This window comes from Seriola aureovittata, chromosome 13 (genome assembly GCF_021018895.1).
Source record: "Seriola aureovittata isolate HTS-2021-v1 ecotype China chromosome 13, ASM2101889v1, whole genome shotgun sequence".
Lineage (NCBI taxonomy): Eukaryota > Metazoa > Chordata > Actinopteri > Carangiformes > Carangidae > Seriola > Seriola aureovittata.
The window spans coordinates 10257123-10274414 of NC_079376.1; the positions used below are offsets into that span (position 1 = coordinate 10257123).

Here is a 17292-nt window from a genome sequence, read left to right on the forward strand (position 1 = left end):
AAAAGCACACGAACTCAAAACTCAATAAAGAGAATTTTAATAGTAAAATTAAATTTAGCACTCACATATAACTGAAACAGCTGATATGTGTTGTGCGTTGTTTCTTAGTCAAAACCATTTCTCAATCTTCTCTGTAAACCAGTGTTTATATGGGAATACTGCTGAACATGCACATTTGCTCAGCAAAGTCTGGTTTGACAACTGCCTTACTTTGCATTTACTTTGCATCTGTTACACACATTCTGATATTTAGGAAACCAAGACAATTGACAAAGAAAACATTTTTCGTTTTTTATTCTTTGGATATGTGTATGTCATTGCCAAATCTGTGACTGTCAAACACTGAAACATAAACAAATATTTGTGAATGAAATTTATTGGTGTTTACTTAATTTATCTGTAGAAATACATGATAAAAAGTACTTTGTTTAGAAAAATACCTATATCTTAGTGCTGATTTGACAGCTGCATCATTCAAAAATTCAGAATCTCCCACTGGTGGGGCCCATTAAAACCAAACAGGTAAACATTAACACACACTGTATATTTATGGGGCATTGGCTTGCTCGCTCTCATAAATAATTGCTTGTTTGTGTTTTCCAACCCTCAATGAAAATCTTCAGGCTCCATTGGCTGCCTCTATTGTTCAATTTTTGATAACAACAATCAAAACAACATTGAGGTGGGTGAAGATCAATAACCCACACCACCCTCCTGCCATCACAAGCGCGATGAAGGGAATAGCCGGAGTGAAGATGCATTCCAACTCAGATCATCAATACGGTTCATGATCTTTGAGAAAAGAAATGTTCCAGGAGCAATGGTTAATGGTGTTATTTTCTTCCCACATCGTCAACTGACACCCCCCCCAACACACACGTGCATGCACGCACGCACGCACACACACACACACACACACACACACACGCACACACACACTGCCCTGCAGCTGTGTGTGGTAGCGTCCCTCTCCTATTAACCAGGCTGCCTTAGAATCAATAGAAAACATAAAGAGGCTTAATCTTTTCAGGTACTCGGTGCTGATTGCCTATTACACAATAATAACACACCTTGAATCCCATGGACCATGAGAGGGGAAAACACAGTCACCTCATCCACACATTACACACAGCCACAAAGCAGTCACACAGTAAATCTATAGGTTTACAACTGAACAGATGGTGTCAACGGTGGCGCTAGGCCTTTATGAGGGGTGTTAGCTAGCGTGCTAAGAGAAATTCCACCAGAAACAGTAGGATTCAGGGGATATAATTTATCGCCTCATGGAATGATACACTGCTACTGTCTCCTTTTGTAGACTATGGTCTCTAGTGTTCTGGTATGCAGACTTAGGTTATAGAAGTTCCATAGGACTTCTCTCCAAGGCAGAGTAACAGCTGCTGCAGTCTACAACTCCAGTGGAGGACACAGTGGATTACTGGCCTGAGTTCTGGGGTGTGAAGTGAAATAAACACATCCTCCAAACCACACACCATCAAAACCACTTGGAGACAGACGCAGCTTTGCATTTCAACAATCAGCCGCAATAAACATTCAACATTAATGAGCAGTTATGCAGTTTTTTCTTCTCCACATTGACTGATGTCCTGTTGTAAGTCATTAGGTGTTGGGCTGTCAGTCGCTCCTCCAGAAAAGCCCCACTGAATTCCAGTGCTGTGGATGACTGGAGTCTGGTTGTTGACTCTGGCTGTGTTTCTATAAACTGAGCCAGCAGGACAGGTGGAGGATCTGGGAGTCAGGCAAGTCCAGGACTGGAACCAGGGCCACGGACGGACTGGACTCTTCTAGACAGCTTCTTAAACTTTCTTCAAGTCCTGACAGGTAGAGAATGGGAGAGAGATAAGGTGATGAAGGCAAATTAAGACTGAGGAGTAAGTTTCATGAGAACTTTACCTGGTTTTTGGACACTAGGTTCTGTCCCACTGGGGCCATCCCAGGGCAGAAGCTTCACTTAACCCTTCGACCGGGTAACATGGGCCTATTTACAAATTATTGGCATTCTTAAACCCTTGGCAGATTGCAAACCCCCAAATTCAACTCCCTGCAGTGCAGACATATGGTCAGCAAGGACAGAACACAAAGCTACCCCTCCCAAACCTGCACAAAGCCATACACAAGCAAACACACACTGACACAGAAGAAGAAGGGGGGGGGGGGGCGCAACCCTGCCATGCCCCTTTGGACAATTGAGCAGCTTGTTGGGGCGATCTAGTGGAATGGATCCTTCCTCTGCTCCTGTTGTGCTGGGATGTTAAGAAGCTGTGTTGGGACTGCTGCTCAGCTTTACTGGAGCTGAGAGATGCTGTGTGTGTGTGTGTGTGTGTGTGTGTGTGTGTGTGTGTGTGTGTGTGTGTGTGTGTGGCCGGACTACAGACGGACAGTGGACATGTGAGAATTCATTGAGCATCTCAGAGCCTGGTCTTGATGACAGGCTGTCTATTTAGCAGCAGCCCGCTGGGATGTTGCCTCTTCCCCTCTTCTACTCTGTGCACTAATTGGTCACAAGTGTTCCTGTCTCATGGTTGACTGTCCTCCCTTATTTCTTCTCATTTAACAGCACGTTGGATGGGACTTGGGTGTGGTCACTGTGATCTGGCATGGTCATAATACAGTTAAACATCTGGGAAAGCATACTGTATCACAATCGTTTCTATAAGCGTTGGTCTCTTTACATTCACAATGCCATCTGCCTAATATGAGGCAAGTCAAAATGTAATTCCTGACCAGTTATCTTGAGTCTCAGTGGACAAACACAAACTAGTCCTCTTTCAATAACATCCACTAGTACTGCAGTACTGCTGTCTGACATCTACGTGAACTTGTAGAGAGAGAAATCAGGAGAGAGAGGTTTGAAGAGCAGTTCAGCACAATTTAATAAGCCTCATTCTCTTTCATTTTAAGCACACGCAGCATGCCAAACATCCTTACAAAGAGCCCACACACCCTAATTAGCTAATATGCGCTACAGCTTAAAATGCCCCCACTGAACACAGGCCTTTTTTAGAGGGCATTAAAAGCCTAAATATGTGTTATCAGAGCATGTGGTGCACCCTGGGAAGCAGGATCCTCTGGAGTGGCTAGCTGACAACTGAACGAGCTAGGGAGATCACAGACGGGATGGTTTTTATTAAGAGAAGAAACACACCCTTCATCACACCTTGCTCACTAAGCCTGTTTTATGTCAGGATGTTTTAATCTTTGTACTAACAGATAGGAAATAATTGCACTCTCTCTTTGAGAGTCTCTTTCAGTGTCTGTGTACACAGACATGCCTGCTTATGCATGGATGAGAGACACAAGGGGGGTGAAGGTGACTTGAGTGACCATGCAATTTTGTGTTTTTTTTTTTTTTTTTGGTCTATGTGAGTTAAAAGCGAGTAATTAGACAGACCGCTTTGCTCCAATCCCTTTAAATTCTTCTGTAAAATCACCCAAAATCCTATGAGCACTTCCCATCACACATCATCCCCTGGTCTCTCAGCCCCCCTTTGGGCTACATGGGGAGCCCCATTGAGAGGCCCAGTGGACAGAGGCAGTAAGATTCAAAAGCCATCACATTAGCAATGGGATGGAACTAAACCATCTACCCAAGAGGACCAGCCATTATTCTGCTTCACAGCAACACACAGGGAGCTGAAAAGGCTGCTGTTAAATCTCTGTGTTTTCAAAACCAAAGCATTACTAATGCCCACAACACCCTTTTATGTTAAACATCAACAGCCATTTATTGTTTGAACTGATAAATATATAAATATTGTAAGACTAAGTGAATAGAAGAAGGGGTCTTAGTAAAGGTTGCGGTAAAAAGGAGAGAAAAAGGGGATTCCTGTGTGGCATAGCTGATGCCTGCTGGGCTTGTGGGGCTTTTAAGCAGTGGCCAAGGCCCAGAGCCAGTGGTTTTTAGTTGTGCTACACTGACTTCCAAACTGGTCAAATTAACCGGTAAACGAGGTGGTAATTAGCAAGTGCTGGCTCATGAAAATTGTTCATTTAGTCCAAGGAGAATGAACAAAGAGGCTAAGGGGCTGGGTGTGTGCAATGGCGCCACAGAGAAACAGAAAACTTCACCTCACCTTTCTGTAAAGCAGCTATAATCAATAACTATATATTACACACACATGACCACTTGCATGTGAAAGGAGTTGCTGATAATGACAAACCCTCAGAGAATTATCGCACCACACTGCACTTTTCCTTGGCTCTACAGAGCTTTACAGTGTGTTTTAGCTCAGTTTTGGCGTTGCAGCTCACAACTTTAGTGTTTTGGTTCCGTTTCACTGCACTCAAAGGGCTATTTTCAGAAGCAGCAGCTAGCTGTTTATTAGCGAAAATATATAAAAAAAAAACCAAGCAAACAAAAAAACACTACCTGTCCACCACCAAATAGCAGACAGTTAGCAGCCGGGTGATAATCACACTGGAAAATTTCGCTGTTGCATTTTACTCACTAATGCAAATGTGGCGCTGTATCTGCTCTATGTGTGATTGCAAAACTATTTGCTAGCAAGTTTGGCCTCTAATTGTATAATGTTTCAATGTCGTGTTCCCAAGCCTGTTGTCAAATATCACTTATTGCAGTTTTAAGTATTGGAGGTTCCCTGGTGTTTTATATTTTGAGTATTTATAAGCAAAAAGATCAAAACATTCAGATCAAAACCTGCTGTATAAAATAATGGATTCTCAATAACATTATTTAGTCCCTTCTCTAAAAGCTGAGGTTCTGGTTGAGTTACAAGGGCCTATCTTTGAGGGAACCTTTCTATCGTAAGTAACAAGTTGAGACAAGATGTTTAAAGGTTTCATTTGGAACATATGTCTTGTCTTTCAGCTGTGAATCCTAACGCAAGTAACCGAAGGAGGGGGGGGGTGCGGTCACATTTTGCTCCAGCGTTGTTGTCTGTCTGCTCGCTGACAGCAGCAGTTGCGGGGCTGTGACTGCTAGCGCCAGAGGTGTTACTTTTCTTCCTTTGACTTTTTGGATTCATCACCCAATGAGCATAGGCTGTGACCCATAAAAACGCCTGTGGGTAAGCTCCGAGGGTTTGGCTGTGCGTGCAGGGTAAGGTAACAGAACTCCAGCTCAGTGATGAGTCAGTAAATGGTTTCAGGGAAGCAGCCGCGTACAAGCCGTAATCAAAGACACATACATGTCAAGGGTAAAGATTTAAGTTGATTTTGCTCCGATTAACCAGTGACCCAGTAACACAATTAATGGTTTCTATTAACAACATTTAATATGATACTTTATATAGAAAATCTTTTTTGATATCTATTGTATTAATTATATTAGAATTTTATATCCAAACTTACATGGGACATTTTAATAATATTCCTCCTAAATCCTCTGACTCTTCTATTGTTGATAATAACAGAAGGAATACATGACATGCATCATATATCATGACAAAATGTTGAATAACAATTATATAAATAGGTAACAAAACAAATAGCACTGTTCGTCTGTCATGTATATCAACGCGTATTCTAAACAGATCAACCTTTTTCCCATTCATCACTGGTAACCATAATTCTATGTCCTCCAGAAGATGAGTTATGTCAAAGCTAAAAATGACAGTAAGATGGCTGGTTTGGCACAGATTCAAAAATGTTAATTGACTGCTTCAGCGATGACTTGACAACTGAGCCCGTGTGATCGATGTGCTCATCGCCCTTTTCCCTCAGAGAGAACATCTTTCAGGATAAAACAAATACCGCTCCACATTTGCCTTGACGAGAACCTCGAATCCTGGGAGCAGTAGATGGTGGCGTATAAAAGTATAATGATGACAAAAGACTGTGCCAGCTGCTTGGGTTACTGTACACAGAGCAGACACAACAAATGACTTACAATAATTAAACACAGGAAGGAGTGGAGATCCTCTGGAGAGACTGCTTCCTAGAATACTTTATGGAGTTTATTTAACCGGTGTCAGCTCAAACTTTCTTTGAAAAGAGAGTGCAGAGAGAGACAGGCTGTCACTTTGTTTTCATTAATACAGTGATGTGAAGCTCAACCTGCCAGAAGAGTGTATCTCAGAAGTGTTGCCTTTAACGGAACAGCTTATTTGGGATAAATCCTCTTAATGAGTGTAAATATTCAATCAATTTAAAGCGTGTGTGTAGTGTCTTGAGTGTCCTGACATTATGACATACCTTTAATAATCTGCTGTGCCAGTGAGTTGCCACACTTGTAAAACACCCGGGCACACAGTGGCACCAGCTCAGCATCCATCTTCTTCATGGCTTTCTTGAATGTAACAGCAACCGCCTCTGTGACATCCTTCACATCGGTGACCTCCAGGTTATCACCGGGCACAGCCAGGGAAAGGGACAGTGAAGCACTACACCTGTCAGCAGACATTACAGTGTGGCACTCCATGGATCCGCACGCCGCCTTTGTAGTCTTCAGACAGGAAGTCCTTTTGGTGATATCATCCTGAATTGCAGTCACATGAAGCTCAACAGCTGCACCCCTGGGTAAGGCAGGTACCACCACGACCAATAATGGAGCAGGTTTGATCTCAGGCTCCCACAACAGGTCCTGCAATGCAGACAGATGGTATTCAAATGAAGTGGCTGGAAAATTATATACTGTGTTGTGCCACACACTACAATCAAATATATGGCCCTCCTGCTGAGATGCATGCTGTGCTCTCTGACCACGAACACCACTCCATCAACATTAAACATTATTGTAAAGAAAATCATAAAAAATTCTACCACACGGCACTAAGACAGGCTTTTTACTTGACAGACTGACAGGCTATCAATTAACGTGAGATTGTGAGGTGACCCTCCGTAATGATGGTGTACAAACAATTCAGAAAGAATCCATAATGCTCACAGCCACCATAAACACAAATGCATTCACTTTGAGCTACGTTTGCTAACATGACAGGTCCTATCCAAGATGACTTCTCACCTCTCTAAGGAGATCATTCACAGCATGTTACGGCCGTTTTCAGCACATACATTCAGTGGAAAACTGCCTCAATCTTATCTCCAGAGCCAAAATCTCTTTATTTTTTTTTCTCCTCCGGACTGAGGGCCATTAGCAGTAACAAAATGTCTTGGAGCAGTGCTACAATGTGGCCCTCTAATAATACTTGGCTGTGGCTTCATCTGCTAATGGGAGAGAAATGAGTGTTTTATATAACCATCGTTTCAGTTGGAGTCGATAGGGCAAAAACACTTAACCCCCTTTTCAATTTGCTGGATCAATTTTCATCCACTTACACCCCACTTTCTAAGTGCAGAATAATAACAGGTTACTTACATTTTATTCTGATATTCACTCACAAAAAAAAAGAGAAATCATTGACAAGAGCAGACGACGGCCTCTTTGTCCCTTCAACAGACGGCCCGTCATGACCTAGTCTGCCAGATTCACTGAAACAGCACTTACCTTCAGATTAAACTTGAGCAAACGCTTAATTGTGTATCAACAGCTAACCTCTTGCCTTGGAGAGTGAAAAAAAAATTGAAAAAAGCAAGTGTCCTGAATGAGTGTGTGTGCAGGGGTTAGGTTAAGATTTCTTTACTCTGCTGATTTTGAAGAGGGCAGAGCTTGCAGTGATCAACAATAACAATCACAAGAGCAGAGAACAATAGCCGTGTCAGCACGGACCTCTTAGCATGGCAGACAAAGTGACAGCACACATACGTGTCCCATGCTTTGATAAATGTTATATTAGCACTTCTGGCACAGGCTAGGTATTCTCCTAGAGGGGGCTGCTCATGCACTTGTCAATAGTGATTGAACATGGAACAGAGAGCGGGAACTGGGGAGAGAAGTGACAGGACAGGGGTTCTTGCTCAGCCAGGCTTAAAGGCCACCCTGCAGGCCTTGGGTGCTGAGGTACTATACCCAACTGACTGTCTACAAGGAGATCAGGGGACTCCAGCACTCTGCTCCAGCCTCTGGCAGGGCTTTATTGTCACTGCACAGTTGCCGACTTTTTTGTCAGAGCTGTCGAACAAGGTTACATCAGTTTTCTGTTTGTTTCTTTATTAATGTCGCCAACAAAATGTTACATTAGGTGGGAAGTTTGTTAAGCAGTTCTGTGGAACTAAACGTGCTATCGTGTGTGTGTGTGCATTTCTCTATGTGCATGTGCATGTTTCAGACTTGACTGTGTTCAGAGCTCTACTACAGTGTGTCCCCCTGCTAGAGGAGTGAGAGGGGAAACACTGGCTGACATCCCTACCTGACCAGAGATCATTTATTAAATTAATCCAATAAAACACAAACTTTGATATATGGTGGAGCTGAGTGCTGGAGTGGCAAGTTGGGAGGGCAGGCGGTGTCTGTAGAGGGCTCCGTAACGCTCTACACCAACCACTTAACACAATCCATCTCATGACTTCATCTCACATTGGTTCCAGGGCATGCAGCCATTCCCCTAGTGCTTTCTCACTCCGTAAGCAGCAGGTAAACGCATGAGTTCTGGATCTGCTGGGCTCAGCTCTCTGCACTTATGAGGTGTGACCTGCCTCTCCTTATGTTTGTTTTCTTTCTCCCCTCTTTCCTCCCTCTAACTCGCGTCCGTGCGCCTGGAGCGTGCGGCGGGTTGGAGGGCCGAGAGGCGTGAAAGCCGAACGGTAAACACGGTAATAAGGAAGTGGTGTAAAGGCGGGGAACAGCAGGGAGCTGATGGGACTGCGCTGCTTAGCCAGTTCCCCTACATTTCCTGCCCAGCGGGACGCCTTCAGCATGTGGCTCTATGTCTCAGCACTTACTGTAGTGCTGTCAGTCTGCTATAATATCCCTCCCCATTCACTCGCCTTTCTTAAGATTCCACTCTGAAGCTCGTCAGACAGACTTTGTGAAAATGAAACGTACAGGGTCATGAAATTCTAAGAATGAGGTCATTACATGGCAGAGGCCAGAGTTGCTTCAAAAGTCCCAAGTAAGCAGAAATAAACAAGGCTGAGAGGGTTTTCTGTGGTATGCAGGGAGGAAGAAACTTTCCACACTGCTAATACGTTACCATTAATTTCAATTAATCAAAATGTAAACAAAACCAATCATTTCGTTAAAAAATCTTAAAAATTAACCGATGTTTATGAATGGTGCATATGTAAATGTAGACGTATTTATAGCCTTAATAACTAAAAAAAAAACAAAAAAACATTTGAACCTGCTTAATAATTATTTTTTTGTTTTCAGAACCTGTTATTGCTACACAAAGGGACATCTGTTTAACATTTATTGACTTATCACATCAACATCTCCCTGTTCATCAAACATTTTGCACACAAACTTGCACGCACAAAGAAAAGCAGGCTCTTTGTGGTTTAATGCACCGTAAATACAATTTCACACTTGTAGAGACTCTAGTATGCTCCCAATTAACCCTGCACGCTTCTTCATCCACCTGATTAGATAAATTATCAACGCACAACAACAACATGGCCCCGTGGCTTCACAGACACGCCAAGCACTGGTGTTTCCATCATAAACATGCACTTCACAGGTCTGGTGTCTAAAAAATATACTGATAAGTAGACCGGTTATATCTATATAAGAGTATAAGGCTACACTGATGCAACATTTGGATTTCATCTGACATCCATAACTGAATCAGATATTACATGTTGTGCTCATGGTTTCTTTAAAAGCCCAAATGGCATCAGGATACGTTATAACAGATGCATTCTTTCGGGAGAATTTCATTACTTAACTCTCCAGTAATTATATAACTTTACTAACCGACTCTATACGATGCATTTACCTACTTAATCTGCCATTTTAAATGACCTATTTCATCAATGATAGCTAAAGATTTAATGAAACAAGTATTAGGTATAACTTCCTCATTTAATTTTTAAACATGTTGAATATTAAATTGATATAGTTTTTAGTTCAGTTTAATAAATTACAATGCCAAAACTAAACACTCATATGAGTATGTTCTATAACACACAACAGATTGTTGTGCAGAAAGATGTGACATCACATTATTTCTTTGCATAATTCAATTTCAGTCAGTATTTTACATATTGTCTTGTCTGTTTTATTTTCTCCTTTTTTTTCTCTCTCTCTTTTCTCTGTTTCAGGAACACTTTACAGATTCAGTGTTGAAAAGGGCTTCACAAGTTAGGGTTATTTTACAATTTAGTAAATCAGAATTGTATTTGTGAATTGTATATGAATTGCCTATATGTTTTGATAGATCACCTCATAAAGCTGCCTGTTAGTGAAGCACGACTCTTTTTCCTAATGCTGCTGGAAACTAAGTTATTACTATTCTCTGTGGGAGTTCTGTTATCAGTGTTTGACCTGAGTTAAATATTGCAATTACACCAAGTTCAAATGAGCACCAGTGCTTTGTATAATCCCCACTCCGGGGAGAGAGCATTTCACCAAGTTAAGGATAAAACAGCAGCCCCCACCAAAGCCGCTCTCCCTGTCATCTTCTACTGCGCTTTATGCATCTGCACTTTAAGTGGAAGAGAGGGGCAAGTTTGAGGGCAAAGCCGGGAGGTCGTACCAAGACGATTTGTCTCACAGGTAAACATAGTGTGTGTGTGGAGCAGTGAGGGAAGAGCTCACCCTCTTCACAGGGTGAAAAACCCTGAGCTGTCAATTAGAGCTGCTTAATCTGGGAGTCAGTTGAAAATAAAACGTGGTCTCCTGGTAGAAATCCTGGGTCATGTCAATGAATATTTTTGGTTCTTCTGACACACCACATGGAAGCACAACAGATGGGCGATGTTGTCCATCTTCAGCGACCTCTGACACAGACCTTAACTTGTCACCCCTCCCTAGAAACGCTTAGCCCTTAGTTATACGAACGACCAAATCTACATGCAAAGTTCATACTATACTGTCAGCGCTTTTCAGATTTCTACTTTCACTGTGTGTTACAAGATGGCAAAATGTGTCAAAAAAAAAAAAAAACACAAATAGATACCAGCTCAGCAAAGCTTTCAGGATATGACTGCTGGCATTAACATTACACATTTTGAATTTCATATACTGCTTTCCTATTTGAGGAATTGACACAAAGTTGACATCCACTCTGCAGTCTTTAACACCGCTCACCACCACGCAGAGCCACGTGTTGGAGGTGGGCTCCTGCCTCTTTCCCCTAGGGCCTATTCCCATGGCGAGACAGATTACTGTGGGAGGAGAAGGGCTGCCAGGGGAGACTGGTGCCCCTGTTAGACGTATGGAATCAGGGGTTGTAAGCTGGGGCGGTGGAATGGAGGGAAGGATGGAGGGAGGTGGCAGGAAAGAGGGGTGGAGAGGGGGATAAGCTGCTCTGAGAGTTGAACGGAGCTCCAAAATGGTGTGTGGGGGCAAAGGATTAGGGAGGCTCTGAGGAAGACATCTGCTTCTGTGCCAAGCTCCACATTATCAAAGACACCAGCGTTTCCCACATCATCAACTTTTCATGAGTGCACTCACTGGTAAATATCAGTCGCAGCGGCTTGGGTCTCAAGGGGGAAGAGAGGGGCGAGGAACTTTCCCTTATTTCACAACAACACAAATCTGAAAGGCCCTTTCTGAAAAACTCGGATACCATAAAAAGTGTCTCTTCTTTTACTTATTCATTGAAGCATGGATTCCACACATCCATTAAACATGTGGGTCTAATATCGTATTATAAGAATGATCAATATTTCCTCTGCATCTATAATAAAACAGCCAGATGAAGCTCTCCTCCTTAACCACCTGCATATATTTCATATACAAAAATCTCACTCCACACCGACTGACCTTCTCTTCCTCTGCGGCCTTCAGCATGCTCTCCCAGGCGGCTCTGACGATGGGGATATCTTGATGTCTTGTGGTGTAGCAGTGAGCTTGGACAACATGAGCCAGAGTCAAGCTGCTGATCACAGCCTCCAAAACCTTCTCCACATGGCTGAAGGACCAATGGGCCTGTGTCCTGGTGCCTGCCTTCAACAGCTGCATGGTACATGGGACCAAAGCAATTTGGCCTGCACAGAAAACCGACTCATCCAGCTGGAAAAAAAAAGGTAGAAGGGAAACAGAGCGTAAGAACCATTGTTGGCTTTGCAATTGTAAAACCAAGACTTAGAGTCCATAGCCAAGCTAGCAGGATATCAATGTCTCTACCAAATTTCATGGCAATCTATTGCTGTTGAGAGATTTCACTCAAAACCACAAATGCCAACCTCGTGGTGGTGCTAGATGAAAAGTCTGGGTGGAGTACAAACTTATTACTAAGAGAAAAAGTGCCCTTCAAATATTCCAAACATTTATTTGGGAACATTTACATAAATATTTATAGATATTAAATCAAAAATGAAAAATGATCATGGGAACAAAAGTTGCCACTGTCCATTTTTTTGCATTATATTATCAAGACTGGATAATTTATTCATTGAATTTCAAACTCAACAATCTGCAGAGCTTCTGTCTGAACTAGAATGTGTATTTCCTTAGGTAAAAAAAAAAAAGAATGTTTAATTAGGCAATTATAAACTTGAACACTGAGTTGCTATTCAATCAGAAAACTAGGTGTAAAAAACAAGTCATCAAACTCCAAAATGAGTTTTAATTATTAAAAAAGAAAAGGAGGATATTCGTCAGTTAGGTGCTATAATCAAATTAACATTAATTATAAGCGTATATTTGAGTAGCAGTGCATTAATTAACAAATTCCACCTCTCCCATTTTTTAGCATCTTATCACCAACAATTTTCATTTCACAGTTCTTGTGAAGCCTGCCAATGTATCTCTGTGCCACCAGTGTTATTTATGAGCGTAATTAACTATGTGATAATAAGCTCAATTCTCCGTTAAATACCTCAAGCTTCTTGTATAATGACACCCCGAAGAAAATCTATCTGTTTAATGCAGAGAGACGAGTAGGGATGAGGAGCGGCATTAAGGAGGTCAGGTCTTCAGAGACCCTGTTTGAAGTTGGATGGCATTAGTGCCGGACACTAGCTGCTGGTCAATGCAAATACATGCTGGTGACATGTTGATAATTGCTGGCCTGTGCAGGGACCCCGGAGCACATGCATATGTCCAGGGAGGATCAAGGAAGCCTGAATCAACTGATACATGGCTCGAGACGAGATACGCTACTGATGAGTAAAGACACTGCGAGAGGTGTCGTGTTTCACAGTGAGGCTACCAGGATTAAACCACAGGTAGCAACCCCTAAACCAAACTTCCTCTCCCACTCATTTCAAACAAACCCTTTATTTCCCTAACTTGGGTCACTTTGAGTGACTCACTAAAGCCCACACAGATGGTGGCAGGCCATGACACAACTTGTTCAAAGGAGGAACTGAGTGCAGAATATTTACACTCTCTGAAGTGTATCAAATCTGTCTTTGACGGGACGGGAGCGGAACAAGACGCTAGCCACGCAGCGGTTTAGCTCGAGGGTGGACATGGTCGTGGCTATTTCCATAATCAGATGGGTTCGCCATGATCCCCAGCTCCTGGGTTCACTTGTCAACTGTGATAAATCTTCAGCTTCCATCTCTGCTGCTGCAAATTACAGGGACAGTGCGTGAGACAAGAGATGGAGTGAAGACGAGAAAGAGGATGACGAGTGAGAGTGATAAGGCCCTCGCTGCTTTCAACCAGTTGGATCAATCACTGGATCATTTACCTGCAAGCATGATCTGCCCGAGAGCCTGTGTTACTACGTCTGCCTCACATAAAAGCCAGATTCCCACACATCAACAGCAAATTGTCATTGGCATTCCATTTATGAGCCATCAAATGCCATCATATTAACTCCAACAAAGAACGGCTCCATCAGGTTGGACGGATGGCCAGAATCTTTTAACAAGCTTGTCCCCGTGAAAAGAGCGAGCTCCATTTTGAATTCATAAAGACCAGCTACCATTTGTCGATTTGAATATCAAAAGGGACTAGCGTGGGGCCCCTTGACTGTTAAAGGGAGACTCCCATAGCTTCTACCAAGCAGGTGTGTGATGATCAATTATTAAGGATCCCACTCTGGTTACTCTTAGTGGGAGGTGGAATTGGGGATTTGGGGGTTTGCGGCTGTGGGGGCACATCTTTCTGTAGTGAACCTGGATGGGGGAGAGACAGTGGAGAAGGGAGAGCGAATACTATTTACATAAAATTAACAGTTCAAAAGAATGAGTTCACACACCAATCAAACTTGTTAATTGACTGTCAATGGTGTGTCCCTGAATATACAACACAACTACATTATTCATCTTAGGCCTTGACAGGGAAGACAGTCCAATTTGCATGGGCGTTCTAAACGTGATCAACAACCACAATGCCACATGCATTTTTAATAGGCCGGAGATGGGACCCTTCAATATTCATAAGGGTCAAACAATTGCATATGACATTAAACTTTCTATAACAAGGTAAGTATTTTTCAAATGCTAGCCCTAGCAGCCTAAATGGCCCACAGAGAAAAGGGAAGATACGCTGTCTTACAGTGTTCACAGTGAATCAATACAACATGTCAATGCTGGTTTATTTCTGTTCTTCTGTTTCTTAATAATATTTGATATTTGCAGCCATAATTCAAAAGGTTTTCAGATGTTTCACCTTTTATAAAGAGACTGTTAAGGCAAAAAATTACTATTTTTATTATATCCTAGAAGGGTTTTTTTTAATCATAGGAAACATATGATGAGTGTGCAATCATGATTATTATCAAAGCTGTATCTCAATATCAATATTTGATGATAATTGAGTTACATGTACGAGGTGATTTAAGATTAGTCAATTGGTCCAAAGTTTGTTTGCTTTTCCTCTTTTTTCATGTGTCAGATCTCATGTTTCATATTTCAGAATAAAACTTATCATTCTAAAAAATCCTGATAATAAAAGATTGACTTTGACGGACATTTCAGAATAATTTTTTAACAGTATCAAAGCCAAACAAGCTTCCAATTAGCTCAACAACTGAAAAGACAACAACACAAGCTTTATTTTTATATTAACTAACCTGTGTTTTGCCTTTGTGCTTTATTGACCTTTACTTCATGGCTAAAACACCATCATTTTTCGAATAAACCCAATGACATGCCAAAAGGTCACCAACCTCAAAGACATCCTCTCTCCATCTCTGTGAGCTCCTGACAGTAACATATATGTAAATGTACTCAGGAAGCGCCTGTCTGTGTCCGCTTCCAGCCCTTAACGGTGTCTCATTTCAGGCTGGTGTGTCTGAGGTGTTTCTAATTGCAGTTTTTGTCAAAGAGCTCCCAGAGATGACCAGACAGTGCTAGACTATATTCACATTGGTGTTGGAGCCCTCTGGGCTCCCATCCTGTTGAGGACGTCTCCAAGTGTCATTAGCAGAGCGTTGGAATGGTACAGATGAACCGGGCTGAGCCTGGATAAAATGACCTGGTATTGACGAACAGTCAGGTTTTTCTGCCTGGTTCCAAGGACAGAGAGAGGTGGAAAACTGCTCCACCGCTCCTATCAGATATGCTAATGGTCACATTTCTCCCCATTGAGACCTCATGCATAATTTAACCAGGAAAATGATAATACAAAATGTGTAAAATAGGTTAGATTAATATGGTGTAACTTTTCCTTTATGCAAGGACACATGTAACCAAGCTAAAGGGGTAATGGCAGTACAGTATCAGCTACAGGGTGGGTAATTACATGCAAAATGTAATTAATATTTGTGATATGTCCGTCCATGGAGAGATTCTAACACTGTTACAAATTGTTGTTAATTTACATCAAAATGTCAACTTAGAATACCTGCAACATAATATATTTCCATCTTTAAGGTCTGATATTTATTCTATGAGATTCCTTCTAATTTATTAACCAATCTTTATGTTTAGTATTGTTTTCTTATTGGTTTTGTTATTTGTTATTCAGACTAAATGTAGAGCGCACTGGACTTGATTCAAATCAGATTTTAAAGTAGAGTGAACTGACACACAAACACTGTAGGCAACACACATAAACAAGTGGTCAGTGCATGCCAGCGAGCTCCTTCAGTACAGTTAGTATCATAAGCTTTGTGTCTAAAAGTTTACAAATCATACCGAACCAAAAAAAAAAAAAAAAAAATTGATTGCATAGTCTGGAACTGTACTGAAATAGTAGCTAGCTTTTTAACACCAGAACCTCTGTCAGTAGCCTCGATGACATATACAGTATGTCCTGCAGTAGACCTTACATGCCAGATCCAAAGATCATAAAGAACAGGGCTCATCTGTGAAACAGATTTCAGTTTTTCTTGCATTATACTAGTTAGAATGTGACAATGGGAATACATAACTCATTCTGAAACGGATTTTTCTTTCTCATGTTTCAGGTGAAACACCAGGATGATCAGCCTAGAGGGCCACATCCTTTGTGAGGACATCCAGCCAGTTTTTCCATCAGGTCTTTTCTACTTACTACACCTTCAATCTTCAGTAGCAATACAATGCTGCATACACCCTGGGATTCATTTAAAGGTTAGGTGCTTACATCTTTCAGCTGTTACTGTGTGCTCACAGTGCCACAGAGTATTTTGAGGGCCTTGTGCTCCTTGAGTTATACTGTACCTCACAGCTCACATGCAAGCTGCTCATAACATTTGATTTCTGGAGCTTGTTAACTAACCTCTTCTGACACTTATCGGGGCAGAGGCAAACGACTTCTGTCACTGCTCCATGTTTTTGGGTAAATCATCATTGAATTTATATACTGTATGGATTTATAGATGACAATGTCTAACTCCAACATCATGTCTAACATCAATTACACCAGTAAAAGACAGTGCTGTTGATGCAAGAATACACATTGATAAGAGAATGATCTCACACCAACTATGAAGAAACACACACGGTTCATGAGGATAAATCCTGAGAGAGGCGCAGAGTCTGGGTGAGACAAAGTTCTGTCAAAACAGACAAGGAAAGTCATCCACAAACAGATGACATCAGTCAACCATTGTGTTTCCAGTTTTCTAAAGAAACTAATGGACGTTGAGTGGGACTTTATGTAAGTCAGTGAACCCAGACTTTCACACACACTCACTCTCTTCAGGTAGTCACAAAGTCATTCACTAAGTCATTCACTCACTCACTCACTCACTCACTCTCTCTCTCTCTCTCTCTGTCATTTCCCCAGTCAGTCTTAATCACTGACTGACTCACTTGCTCACTGTCTAGGTGCTTCACTCCCACTATGTCGCTCATCTATTAACTCATACAGTCCTTCCAAATACACATAGTTTTGTTTTTTATGATTTTGCTATTTTATGTTTATTTGTGTTCCCTGTTTAATGTTCAGGCAGACTGTGCCACTTCTTCTTTTTTTAAAAAAGCTTT

General features: G+C 41.8%; 1 protein-coding gene across 1 annotated transcript in view; it reads right to left on the minus strand.

Annotated features, from left to right (window-relative positions):
* Positions 1-21: 21 nt before the first annotated feature.
* Positions 22-17292, minus strand: part of dph6 (diphthamine biosynthesis 6) — a 58953-nt gene continuing 41682 nt past the window's right edge. Inside the window, exons 13-15 of the mRNA XM_056394361.1 lie at positions 11747-11995; positions 6175-6562; positions 22-1835 (exon numbers count right to left, since the gene is read on the minus strand). Of these exons, the coding sequence (XP_056250336.1) occupies positions 1717-1835; positions 6175-6562; positions 11747-11995 (756 nt within the window). The 3' untranslated portion in view covers positions 22-1716. The remainder of the gene's footprint in view (positions 1836-6174; positions 6563-11746; positions 11996-17292) is intronic.